Source organism: Schistocerca gregaria, chromosome 6 (assembly GCF_023897955.1).
Source record: "Schistocerca gregaria isolate iqSchGreg1 chromosome 6, iqSchGreg1.2, whole genome shotgun sequence".
In the NCBI taxonomy this organism is placed as follows: Eukaryota; Metazoa; Arthropoda; class Insecta; order Orthoptera; family Acrididae; genus Schistocerca; species Schistocerca gregaria.
Genome location: NC_064925.1, coordinates 41,741,036 through 41,754,707, shown reverse-complemented (window position 1 = coordinate 41,754,707; position 13,672 = coordinate 41,741,036). Strand labels below are relative to the sequence as shown.

Genomic DNA, 13,672 nt, shown 5'->3' with positions numbered 1-13,672 from the left:
TCCACCTATCTGCTATATCCTCTGCATTTAACAGTGGAATCCCCGTTGCACTCTTAATGTTACCACCGTTGCTTTTAACGTCACCAAAGGTTGTTTCGACTTTCCTGTATGCTGAGTCTGTCCTTCCGACAATCATATCTTTCCCGATGTCTTCACATTTTTCCTGCAGCCATTTCGTCTTAGCTTCCCTGCACTTCCTATTTATTTCATTCCTCAGCGACGTGTATTTCTGTATTCCTGATTTTCCCAGAACACGTTTGTACTTCCTCCTTTCATCAATCAACTGAAGTATTTCTTCTATTACCCATGGTTTCTTCGCAGCTACCTTCTTTGTACCTATGTTTTCCTTCCCAAATTCTGTGATGGCATTTTTTAGAGACGTCCATTTCTCTTCAACTGTGTTGCCTACTGCGCTATTCCTTATTGCTGTACCTATAGCGTTAGAGAACTTCGAACGTATCTCGTCATTCCTTAGAACTTCCGTATCCCACTTCTTAGCGTATTGATTCTTCCTGACTAATGTCTTGAACTTCAGCCTACTCTTCATCACTACCATATTGTGATCTGAGTCTATATCTGCTCCTGGGTACGCCTTACAATCCAGTATCTGATTTCGGAATCTCTCTCTGACCATGATGTAATCTAATTGAAATCTTCCCGTGTCTCCCGGCCTTTTCTAAGTATACCACCTCCTCTTGTGATTCTTTATCAGGGTATTCGCTATTACTAGCTGAAACTTGTTACAGAACTCAATTAGTCTCTCTCCTCTTTCATTCCTTGTCCCAAGCCCATATTCTCCTGTAACCTTTTCTTCTACTCCTTCCCCTACAACTGCATTCCAGTCGCCCATGACTACTAGATTTTCGTCCCCCTTTACATACTGCATTACCCTTTCAGTATCCTCATACACTTTATCTGTTCATCTTCAGCTTGCGACGTCGGCACGTATACCTGAACTATCGTTGTCGGTGATGGTCTGCTGTCGATTTTGATTAGAACAACCCGGTCACTGAACTGTTCACAGTACCACACCCTCTACCCTACCTTCCTATTCATCACGAATCCTATACCTGTTATACTATTTTCTGCTGCTGTTGATATTATCCGATACTAATCTGACCAGAAATCCTTGTCTTCCTTCCACTTCACTTCACTGACCCCTACTATATCTGGACTGAGCCTTTGCATTTCTCTTTTCAGATTTTCTAGTTTCCCTACCACGTTCAAGCTTCTGACATTCCACGCCCCGACTCGCAGAATATTATCCTTTCATTGATTATTCAATCTTTTTCTCATGGTAAACTCCCCCTTGGCAGTCCCCTCCCGGAGATCCGAATGGGGGACTATTCCGGAATCTTTTGCCAATGGAGAGAATGGAGAGATCATCATGACACTTCTTCAACTACAGGCCACATGTTCTGTGGATACACGTTACGTGTCTTTAATGCAGTGGTTTCCATTGCCTTCTGCATCCTCATGTTGTTGATCATTGCTTATTCTTCCGCCTTTAGGTGCAATTTTCCACCCCTAGGACAAGAGAGTGCCCTGAACCTCTATCCGCTCCTCCGCCCTCTTTGACAAGGCCGTTGGCGGAACGAGGCTGACTTCTTATGCCGAAAGTCTTCGGCCGCCAATGCTGATTATTTATCAAAATTTAGGCAGTGGTGGGGATCGAACCCGGGACCGAAGACGTTTTGATTATGAATCAAAGACGCTACCCCTAGACCACGGTTATATGAACATGTACCTATGAGTTACTTGTATTTGTAATGTAGTATACATAGCGTATTAATTAATTGCAGATGTAGCTCAGACACGATTAAATAAATAAAGAAATTCAATGACGGAACATTGCCTGTAATGTACATCACCTACAGACGAATTTTCAAATTGTCGCGCAACTAGGCTAAATGTCGGAAGTGAAGCAAACTTGGCGCGCTCGTTCAGGAGACTTCAGATTATATTAGATTAGATTTACTTTAATTCCAATTGATCCGTAGTGAAGAGGTCCTCCAGGACGTAGAACCTCTCAGAAAAACAACAAAGGAAACAAACAAGCTAATGTCCCCTCGACAGGTCCCAAGTGGAATGATCGTCTTTTTTTTTTTTTAATGAACACTATATGAAAGAATCATTTTACAAACACTCATTTACTATGATCGCATGAATGCACCGAATTAAAAATTAAAAAAAGTATTTTTTATTTATAAGGCAATAAACATATAACAGAACTATTACAATACTTATTTACAATGAACACCTTACTGCACTGAAATGGTGCAGAAGTTAGATTGCACACACACACACACACAAATCAGTTGGTTCTACTGAGAAATTCATTAATTGAGTGGGAGCAGTTGGCCACCAATAAATCCTTTACGCTTCTCTTAAACTAAATTTCAGTTGTTGTTAAGCTTTTTATGGCTGCTAGAAAGTTATTGAAATTGTGTGTTCCTGAATAATGCACATCTTTTTGTACAAGAGTAAGTGATTTTAAATCCTTATGAAGATTTTTCTTATTTCTAGTATTGATTCCATGAATTGAGTTGTTGGTTGGAAAACTTGATATATACCGGGTGTTTCAAAAATGACCAGTATATTTGAACGGCAATACAAACTAAACGAGCAGCGATAGAAATACATCGTTTGTTGCAATATGCTTGGGACAACAGTACATTTTCAGGCAGACAAACTTTCGAAATTACAGTAGTTCTAATTGTCAACAACAGCTGGCGCTGCGGTCTGGGAAACTCTATAGTACGATGTTTTCCACATATCCACCATGCGTAGCAATAATATGGCGTAGTCTCTGAATGAAATTACCCGAAACCTTTGACAACGTGTCTGGCGGAATGGCTTCACATGCAGATGATATGTACTGCTTCAGCTGTTCAATTGTTTCTGGATTCTGGCGGTACACCTGGTCTTTCAAGTGTCCCCACAGAAATAAGTCAGAGGGGTTCATGTATGGCGAATAGGGAGGCCAATCCACGCCGCCTCCTGCATGTTTCGGATAGCCCAAAGCAATCACACGATCATCGAAACATTCATCCAGGAAATTAAATACGTCGGACGTGCGATGTGGCCGGGCACCATCTTGCACAAACCACGAGGTGTTCGCAGTGTCGTCTAGGGCAGTTTGTACCGCCACAAATTCACGAAGAATGTCCAGATTGCGTGATGCAGTAATCGTTTCGGATCTGAAAAATGGGCCAATGATTCCTTTGGAAGAAATGGCGGCCCAGACCAGTACTTTTTGAGGATGCAGCGACGATGGGATTGCAACATGGGGCTTTTCGGTTCCCCATATGCGCCAGTTCTGTTTATTGACGAAGCCGTTCAGGTAAAAATAAGCTTCGTCAGTAAACCAAATGCTGCCCACATGCATATCGCCGTCATCAATCCTGTGCACTATTTCGTTAGCGAATGTCTCTCGTGCAGCAATGGTAGCGGCGCTGAGGGGTTTCTGCATTTGAATTTTGTATGGATAGAGGTGTAAACTCTGGCGCATGAGACGATACGTGGACGTTTGCGTCATTCGCACCGCAGCTGCCACACGGCGAACGGAAACCCGAGGCCGCTGTTGGATCACCTGCTGCACTAGCTGCGCGTTGCCCTCTGTGGTTGCCGTACGTGGTCGCCCTACCTTTCCAGCACGTTCATCAGTCACGTTCCCAGTCCGTTGAAATTTTTCAAACAGATCCCTTATTGTATCGCTTTTCGGTCCTTTGGTTACATTAAACTTCAGTTGAAAACTTCGTCTTGTTGCAACAACACTGTGTTCTAGGCGGTGGAATTCCAACACCAGAAAAATCCTCAGTTCTAAGGAATAAACCATGTTGTCCACAGCACACTTGCACGTTGTGAACAGCACATGCTTACAGCAGAAAGATGACGTACAGAATGGCGCACCCACAGACTGCGTTTTCTTCTATATCTTTCACATCACTTGCAGCGCCATCTGTTGTTGAAAATTGTAACTGCTGTAATTTCGAAAGTTTGTCCGCCTGAAAATGTACTGTTGTCCCAAGCATATTGCAACAAACGGTGTATTTCTATCACAGCTCGTTTAGTTTTTATTGCCGTTTCAAATATACCGGTCATTTTTGAAACACCCTGTATTTAATGACAAATTTCATTTAGGAATAAATATATAGGGAAGCAGTAGTTAGTATCCATAGTTCCCTAAACAGACTTCTACGGGATGTTCTTGATTTCACACCACATATAATTCTTATCGCACATTTTTCTGCCAGGTAAACTTTTGATTGGTTCGATGAATTACCCCAAAATATAATCCCATATGAAATTATGGTATGAAAGTAAGCATAGTATGCCAGATTTTTCATTTTTATATCCCCTAAGTCTGACAGAATTCGCACTGCAAACAGACATTTGTGAAAACACTTCAGCTTCTGTGTGGTGTGCTCCTCCCAGTTGAATTTATTATCAAGCTGTGATCCCAAGAATTTAACACTGTTCACTTCTTCTATGTGCTTGTCATAGAATGTTAGGCATATTCTCGTCAGACACCCCTTACAAGTTCTGAACTGCATGTAGTGTATTTTTTCGAAGTTTAGTGACAGAGAATTGGATAAGAAACCAGTGATTAATATCCAGAAATATTTTATTAGCCGATCTTTCTAAGACTACACTTTATTTGTTATTTATTGCAATGTTTATATCATCGGCAAACAAAACAAATTTGGCATTTGGTAATATTACTGATCAAGGGTCATTGATATACACAAGAAACTGTAAGGGCCCTAAGATGGAGTCTTGTGGGACCCCACATGTAATTAGTTCCCAGTTGGATGATGCCTGATATATTAATACATGTCCCTTTCCTAATGACACTCTTTGTTTCCTGCCAAAGATATAAGATTTGAACCATTTTGCACCATTTCGTGTTACATCATAATATTCTAATTTACTTAAAAGGATATTGTGATTTACACAATCAGGTGCCTTTGACAGGTCACAAAATATACCAGTCGGCTGCAATTTTTTGTCTAATGAATTATGTACATTTTCACTGTAAGTGTAGATAGCCTTCTCAATATCAGAACCCGTTATAAATCCGAACCGTGACTTTGGCAGTATGTTATTTGTGATAAGATGGTTATAAAGCCGATTGTACATTATCTTTTGTAAAATTTTTGGGAATTCCGGCAAAAGTGAAATTGGACGGGAATTTGATATTTATCTCCCTTCTTAAACAGTTCAAATAAAACATACGTAAAGTTTCGCATTCGTAGCATTGTTTTAGGCTGAGAAAGGAAAATGTGCTGCATTACTAGCTGGGCAACCGTCGTACATAAAGTTACAATGGAAGACGTTACTCATCTCTGAGGAAGGTAACTTGTAAAATGAACTGCTAAAAACTGGGCGTATTCAGCGTGGTACTCCTAAATGAGTAGCGACATTATTTGAGAAGCCACTTATACGAACAATACTGTGGAAGAAACGACACGTGCAAGTAATTAAATAGTGATAGTTCATAGTTCCCATTCAGGACTATTCTAAGGTACAAAGTACCTCTTTACATTGAAGTGGATGGTAGGAAGTGTCAGCTGGCTACGAACAGCGTGTCATCCTTGCTCTTGGAAGGGAGAGAAGGCCGACCTTGACAGTAATTGATTATTGGGGTCCATTGAACTGATATGTCCTAAAATCCTGTGCAAATTCTCGCTGCGATGAGGCCAAATAACAAAAGATTGGACGTCTGAAGGTATTTATCTTTGGTTGTGTGGTGGCACTAGTTGTTTACCGTGTGTGTGTGTGTGTGTGTGTGTGTGTGTGTGTGTGTGTGTGTGTGTGTGTGTCATCTGGTTTGCTCCTCGACGCAGCCCCGCCTACTGACAAGGGCAACTCCCCACTGCATGCCTCTGAGATTTATGGTGAGAGGGCCCAACGGACAGCCCGTCAAAAACTGAACACAGATGAAGCATGCCGGCCGTTGTGACCGAGCGGTTCTAGACGCTTCAGTCTGGAACCGCGCGACCGCTACGTCGGAGGTTCGAGTCCTGCCTCGGGCATCGATGTGTGTGATGTCCTTAGGTTAGTTAGGTTTAAGTAGTTCTTATTTCTAGGGGACTGATGACCTCAGATGTTGTCCCATAGTGCTCAGAGCAATTTGAATGATTTTTAGATCAAGCAGGAAAACAGAAAGAAGGTGTACTGACGTGTGAAATAAAAGCAAAATGGAAATAGTGAACGGTCCCAGTTCAACAAGTGCAACATTAAGCGGCGTAGAAGAGCCACGGTGTCGTGGTTGAGTGGTCATCGTATTGGAGTGCAAAGTGGGCGAGCTATAGCTCACTCGTGTTAATTTTTTGTTTCGCTGTTCGCTGTATTCAAATTTGTGTTTGTGTCGTGGTGTAATGTCCGTTTGCAACAGCGAAATGTAAGGCAGGGATCTGTAATGAGAATTGATTCTCTTGAACTACTCCATTAGCAGACGACAGGAAGTGGCTTTCGAATGGGAATCGCAAACGTTTGATTACAAGGCGACGAGTCAACCGAATTCTCTACCGGAAAAGACAACTGGTGTGTCATATTCGGCATTAGCGACAGGGTACATGTGTCATATGATAGGAATCTATTCACTGACACACATAATTTGTGCACGACTGGTAAGTGAGTGAGATATGCCTCCTTCCTCTTTACGGGTTTTCTTATGAACGTGAATTTGGTCACTACCAAGGAAACTATGAAAATATAATAGTTTGTCAGATGAGCTGCAACAAAAGAACGCAACAGTTTCACAATCATGCAGTTTTTCTGTGATCTGTCAAAACATATATTTTTAATATTCTTGAAGTTGCGTTCCTTTTTGAAAGTCTTGACTGTTGAATTCCTTTTTTTTTTGTAACATAGTTCACAGCCGTTTATTTTTTCCCATTTCTGTGAGTCGTCTATGTGGTATCTCGCCTGCTCTCACTAATCATCACATTTACTTGCCACGGCAACGTATTGTTACCATAATACTCATATTCTGTAACCCATGTTTGTTCTCTTTCTGTAGTCTTGAAATGTTTAGTATGTCAGCTGCCAATGATCGGACGGACAGTTCACAATGATGTGGCAAAAACTGTTAATGGCAGATGGGAGTTCTGAACACGGCTCGTCCGGTTCTTTTTTCCTGGAATTTGTTCGGGGCGGACGTCCGATGACCCCCGCTCAGGTTCTTCGTTGATCCGTTCACTCAGTTTTTCTATTGCAGAGGTCAGCTAACCCTCTGACCGAAGACGCTGATCTACCGTGCCTGCACCGTTTGGCAGTCCAGCAGTATGATCGCTTACCGACGACGCCGTTGCTGACGAAGATTGCTCTTTACAGCACGTCCGCAGCTCGTGGTCGTGCCGTAGCGTACCCGCTTCCCGCGCCCGGGTTCGATTCGCGGCGGGGTCAGGGATTTTCTCTGCCTCGTGATGACTGGGTGTTGTGTGATGTCCTTAGGTTAGTTAGGTGTAAGTAGTTCTAGGGGACTGGTGACTATAGATGTTAAGTCCCATAGTGCTCAGAGCAATTTTTTTTTTCTTTACTGCAGTTTCTGTTAACCGTTCACTGTTTCTATTTTTTTCCCACAGTTCAGTACGCCTTCTTCCTGTTTTCATGCTTGATCTGTGTTCGGTTTTTGACGGACTGTCCACCGGGCCCTCTTACCACTATGGTGAGTTTCCCTTGTGAGAGTCTAAATTTCCGTGCGCAGCGATCTCTCATTGCACTTGTGCGTCGATAATGACGAGATGTTCACCTCGCGAAATATCGTCGCCTGTAGAGAACACTGTGCAGACGCAGGCCCGTACGCTACTTGAACACCGGGTACGGTGGGGGAAAACTAAATGAAGCAGCACAAGCTTCCGTCGCAGCGGACGAGTGTCGTCACTACCATTACCCCTTTGTTTCGCTCTCGCAGCTGCGCCGTGGCGTGCGTGACGTCGGCACTCACCTATGATCGTGGGGAGGCGGAAGCGCAGCTGTCGCGCCAGCAGGCCGCAGAGGTGTGCGCCCAGCGAGTGGCCAACGCAGGCGGCTGGCGCCAGTCCGCCGAGCTGGCGCAGCGCGGACAGCTGGCGCGCCAGGCAGCTGGCGGCGGTCCGCAGGTTGTGCACGGCGGCAGGGTAGCAGGGGGGGCGGCCGAGCGCGCCCCAGTCCGCCACCAGCACCCAGAAGCGGCCCGAGCGCAGGTACGCTGCGGGCAGCAAGCGGTCCGGGAGCGTAACGCGCCGCAGCTCACAGCAGTTCTGCACCACTGGCCACTAAACTTGCTACACCACGAAGATGACGTCCTGCAGACGCGAAATTTAACCTACCGGAGGAAGATGCTGTCATATGCAAATGATTAGCTTTTCAGAGCATTCACACAAGGTTGGCTCCGGTGCCGACACGTACAACGTGCTGACATGAGGAAACTTTCCAACCGATTTCTCATACACAAACAACAGTTGGCCGGCGTTGCCGGGTGAAACGTTGTTGTGATGCCTCGTCTGAGGAGGAGAAATGCGTACCATCACGTTGATAAAGATCGGATTCTAGGATATCGCGATTGCGGTTTCTCGTGTGGCGACATTGCTGCTCACGTTGGTCTAGATCCAATGGCTGTTAGTAGACTATGAAATCTGTGGGTTCAGGAGGGTAATAGGGAACACCGTGCTGGTTCCCAAGGGCCTCTCATCACTAGCAGTCGAGATGACAGGCATCTTATCCGCATGGCTGTAACGAATCGTTCAGGCACGTCTCGATCCCTGAGTCAACAGGTGGGGACGTTTGCAAGACAACAACCATTTGCACGAACAGTTCGACGACGTTTGCAGCAGCATGGACTATCATTTCGGAGACCGTGGCTGCGGTTACCCTTGACGTTGCATCACAGACAGGAGCGCCTGCGATGCTGTACTCGACGACGAACCTGGGTGCACGAATGGCAAACCGTCATTTTTTCGGATGAATCCAAGTTCTGTTTACAGCATCATGATGGTCGCATCCGTGTTTGGGGACATCGCGGTGAACGCACATTGGAAGCCATACTGGCGTGTCACCCGGTGTGATGGTATAGGGCACCATTGGTTTCACGTCTCGGTCACCTCTTGTCCGCATTGAACAGTGGACGTTACATTTCATGTGTGTTACGATCCGTCGCTCTACCCTTCATTCAATCCCTGCGAAACCCTACATTGCAGCAAGAGAATGCACGGCCCATATTGCAGGTCTTGTACAGACCTTTCCGGATACAGAAAATGTTCTACTGCTGCCCTGGCCAGCACATTCTCCAGATCTCTCACCAATTGAAAAGGCCTGGTCAATGGTGGCCGAGCAACTGGCTCGTCACAATACGCCAGTTACTACTCTTGATGAACTGTGGTATCGTGTTGAAGCTGCATGGGCAGCTGTATCTGTACCCGCCATCCAAGCTCTGTCTGACTCCTTGGCCAGATGCATCAATGCCATCATTACAGCCAGAGGTGGTTGTTCTAGGTACTGATTTCTAAGCTTCTATGCACCCAAACTGGTACTAGAACTGACATGTGATTACGTTTTCACGCATACATTTGTCCAATGAGTATACGTTTATCATCTGCATTTCTCCTTGGTATAGCAATTTTAATGGCCAGTAGTGTACATTCGTGGGGTGTCAGGTGTCAAAGAAAACCCACTGAATATGGACATCTATTGAACAAGTGCAGTAAGCCATCTCGCTTTCCTTGGGCCTCAGACTTTCTATCTGCGACGCAGGGAGCGTTCTCGCTTTCCACCAGTTCTACTTTATGTGCCACATTGCCGAAACAGCAGAGAAGTTATTTATGTTTCACACGAAGAAATGGCTCCTCGACGTGAAACAGTAGGAAATTGTAGAGTCTTGTACTGCAGGGAAGCAAGAGAGTGTAGAAAAATGATACTGGCTACCCGTAACAATATCCTAACGTCGCCGAACTCTTCGCGCAGATGGTTGTTATTGCAAACGCCCCATCTGTTGACTCAGGGATCGAGACGTGGTTGCACGATCCGTTACATCCACGCGGATAAGATGCCTGTCATCGCGATTGCTAGTGATACGAGGCCGTTGGGATCCAGAACGGCGTTGCGTATTACCCTCCTGATCCCACCGATTCCATATTCTGCTTACAGTCATTGGATCTCGACCAACGCGAGCAGCAATACCGCGATACGATAAACCGCAATCGCAATAGCCTACAATCCGAACTTTATCAAAGTCGGGAACGTGATGGTACGCATTTCTCCCCCTTACACGAGGCATCCCAACAATGTTTCACCACGCAACGACCGTCAACTTGTGTTTGTGTACGAGAAATCGGTTGGAAACTTTCCTCATGTCAGCACGTTGTAGGTGTCGCCACCGTCGCCAACCTTGTGTGAATGCTGTGAAAAGCTAATCATTTGCATATCACAGCATCTTATCGGTTAAATTTGGCGTCTGTAGCATGTCATCTTCGATGTGTAGCAATTTTAATGGCCAGTAGTGTATGCTGTTTCTAAGCATAAGTGCATTGTTTTTCTCGAGAACGAATCGTTATTGGTTTAATTAGTAGTAATAACACTACGGCAAACATCATGTCGATGATTAAAGTATTCTCGTTTTTAGTTGTTACTGCGTTATAGCTCGAGTGTTATCAGAGTAAATTGTTTTGAGGCAACTGCTCATCAAACATTTATCAAAAACTTTTCGTTCTCATTGGGATTTGTTATAATTAAATGTAAATTAACAACATATCGGCGATTATAGACTATAGAAGACTATAACAGAAAAGCCAGTCTTTCATAACGAAACTACAGCCTAGCCAAATGTGTAGAGGCATGATGTTGATGCACCGATTAGGTCGGTATAGGATTCGAGACCTGTTGTTTCCAATTTTATGTTCTTCACATTCAAGTTTTTCCAAAATGCTCTTGGACTTTCTTACGAAACTGACAGAACTTATATTTTGCATAACATTAACTATTACAGAAATAAGTGTGTTCTCTATCAGGAGTGAGTCTGTTCGGTTTAGTGAACTTTTGTAAGCTGATGTAATAAGACAAAAAGGAAATATACATATCTGGGTCAGTGGGAACATGTTCATAAATTTTGCAGTTTTTACTTATGTATACCACAGACAGAACTCACGACTAGCATATACACAAGAGAGGAGATGTAGTTTTGTCAGGAAAACAGACGCACGTAAAATTTCTACTTCATCCCTATTAAAACGTACATCGTTTGCGAGCCAAATAAAGCTCACAACTCCACCGTAAACGCTGAGAGTACAAATTCACGTTAACCAGTTCGCCCTTGGTGTGTGTACGGAAGGTGTTACAGAACGCACACCACAATCAGATTATTTGACTTGTCGCTCTAACGAAGTAGGCGAGTGTCAACAATATGTCTCGTGGTCTTATCATGGCGTGTTTATCTTCTGCCGTTAGGTCAGACGATAGAAATGCCACTTGCACACTGAGCGTAGCAGATTGACGCTGACCAACTTTAAACAGAAACTGATAAGTTATGTAATGTCTATGCTTTTTATTATTTTAATAAATGTGTGTGAAAATTTGATTCTGGATGCTGTTTACAATTGACAATCTGAAGTTCCTTTGGTCTTGGTCCTTTATCATATTCCTGTACATAGCCACTTTGTCAAGTATCAGAGATATGTGAGAATAAGATTAATCTTATTAGGCGCAGACTAAAACTTGACTATAGACTGGTACAGACTAATGCAGACTAGTGCAGACAAATGCAGACTGACTAATCGGAGGTCTGTATACTCGTTATAATACCTCGCTCATTCAGGTTTCACTGCGCGAGTGTGATCCACAAGGAGAAAAGGTTCTACATTAGCAGCAATCTCATTGGCTGCGTTACATATTAATACGCGGATCGGTGGAAGCAGAATGTGGTCCGTCTCTAAGGCAGCGCCATCTCGTAGTGCGGAGATGGACGAGCGCTGCGCCTGCGCTGTTGTGCGTAGCGGGTCGCGCTCTAGTGGGAATGTTGTGTACGCGCTGACTACACGGAACTATGTACACAACACCCTGCCTGCGTGCACGTCGACGTTAGCCGCTCCGCCCCATGTGCCAAGGGTTTAACGCTTTTTCACGACCACTACAGGCCCCACAGTTCCTCCTTTGAGAATTCGTGTTTGTGCTCTTGGCAAAATCATGATTGCCAGTTGGAGAGGAATATTCCGCTTTACGCGAGAGGTCTTTGTAGTTTTGTTTTCATCCTGACATGTTCCAGTTTATTTCGTATTTCCCTTCTGCATAATTATTGTTACTTTTGAAAAATGAGCGATTATTGTCAAATTATTTTACATTGGTCTGCACATTGTACAGAGCTACAGGCTAACAATTATTGAACTATGTGAAATGAAAACGTCACAACTACTGAACGGTTTGTGTTAGGACGTTCAAAGTGAACGGTTGGCCGCGAGGCATGATGGGAATCAGTATTGGAATGTATGGTTTCGTTTAGCGACGAAGCACACCTTCATTTGAATGGGTTCGTCATTATGCAAAATTGGCGCGTATGGGGACTGAGATTCCGCATTTTGGGATCGAGATGTCTCTGCACACCACACGGTCACTCATTGAGGGTGAAATCTCCAGTCACGGAATAACCGGTGTGGTATTCCTTGATAGCATGGTGACTACCAAACGACACGTGAAGGTTTCAGAAGATGATTTTATCCCTGTTATCAAAGGATCCCTGACTTCGGTAACATGTGGTTCATGCAAGACGGAGCTCGACCCCATAGAAGCAGGGGGGTGTTTGATGTCCTGGAGGATCACTTTGGGGACCGCATTCTGGCTCTGGGGAATCCAGAGGCCATTGGCATGGGCATCGATTGGCCGCCGTAGTCTCCGGATATGAACACATGCGACTCCTTTTGTACCGGGCAATTCTTACAGTAAAGCAAAAAAACAGCAACCTGCCGTTGGTGACATGTTATTCATTAGAAACAAACAGCATTGTCAGCGGTTTCGAATCTATAGGTTCATCATCAGATAGTTGTTCACTATTAAGTTAATTTACAGTGTACGTGTGATGTTCACTGATTGTGGCTAAGAGAAAAGAGCTGATTCCCACCACCCCTTCACGGGATCTTAGATATTTTTTCTATTTTTATAGAAAAGAATGAATTATAATAACGTAAACAAATTCCTAAGATAAGGACCGAATTAGTTTTGCGTTACTGCAGCAGCTCAGCTCCATGGTCGAAACTTTCGGGACGTCATGTTACAACTTGTGCTCCCCACATGGTGAATCGAAAAGACTGGCACAGCACAGCCTGGCAACTAACTCTGCCGCTAACACTGAGTACTGGAAGTACGTGTGGAATAATTGAGACTTCTGGGTACTCAAAGATGTGCTCGGCAGTGGTTCCACAACAGACCACAAGAATGAAAGGAAAGCCAAGTCGTCAGAATTGCTGAGCAGTGCCAGGCCGCTGGAGAGGCCTTTGTACACGAATCGTTACGAGTGACGAAATCTGGGTGCATCACTTTCGGCTGGAAACAAAAAGGCAGTCACTGGACTGAGACACCAGCTGTCACAGAAGAGGAGAAATTCGAGGCAGCTCCCTCTGCTGGTAACATCATGACGAGGGACTTTCGAGACACCAATGCTCTAACAGTCGTGGATGGCTTCTCAAAAGGATCAAGCACTAAT

General features: G+C 44.3%; 1 protein-coding gene across 1 annotated transcript in view; it reads right to left on the bottom strand.

The window, feature by feature from the left end:
- Positions 1-13,672, bottom strand: part of LOC126278710 (phospholipase A1 member A-like) — a 176,937-nt gene that overhangs the window by 73,388 nt on the left and 89,877 nt on the right. Inside the window, exon 4 of the mRNA XM_049978984.1 lies at positions 7,955-8,197. Coding sequence (XP_049834941.1) covers positions 7,955-8,197 — 243 coding nt within the window. The remainder of the gene's footprint in view (positions 1-7,954; positions 8,198-13,672) is intronic.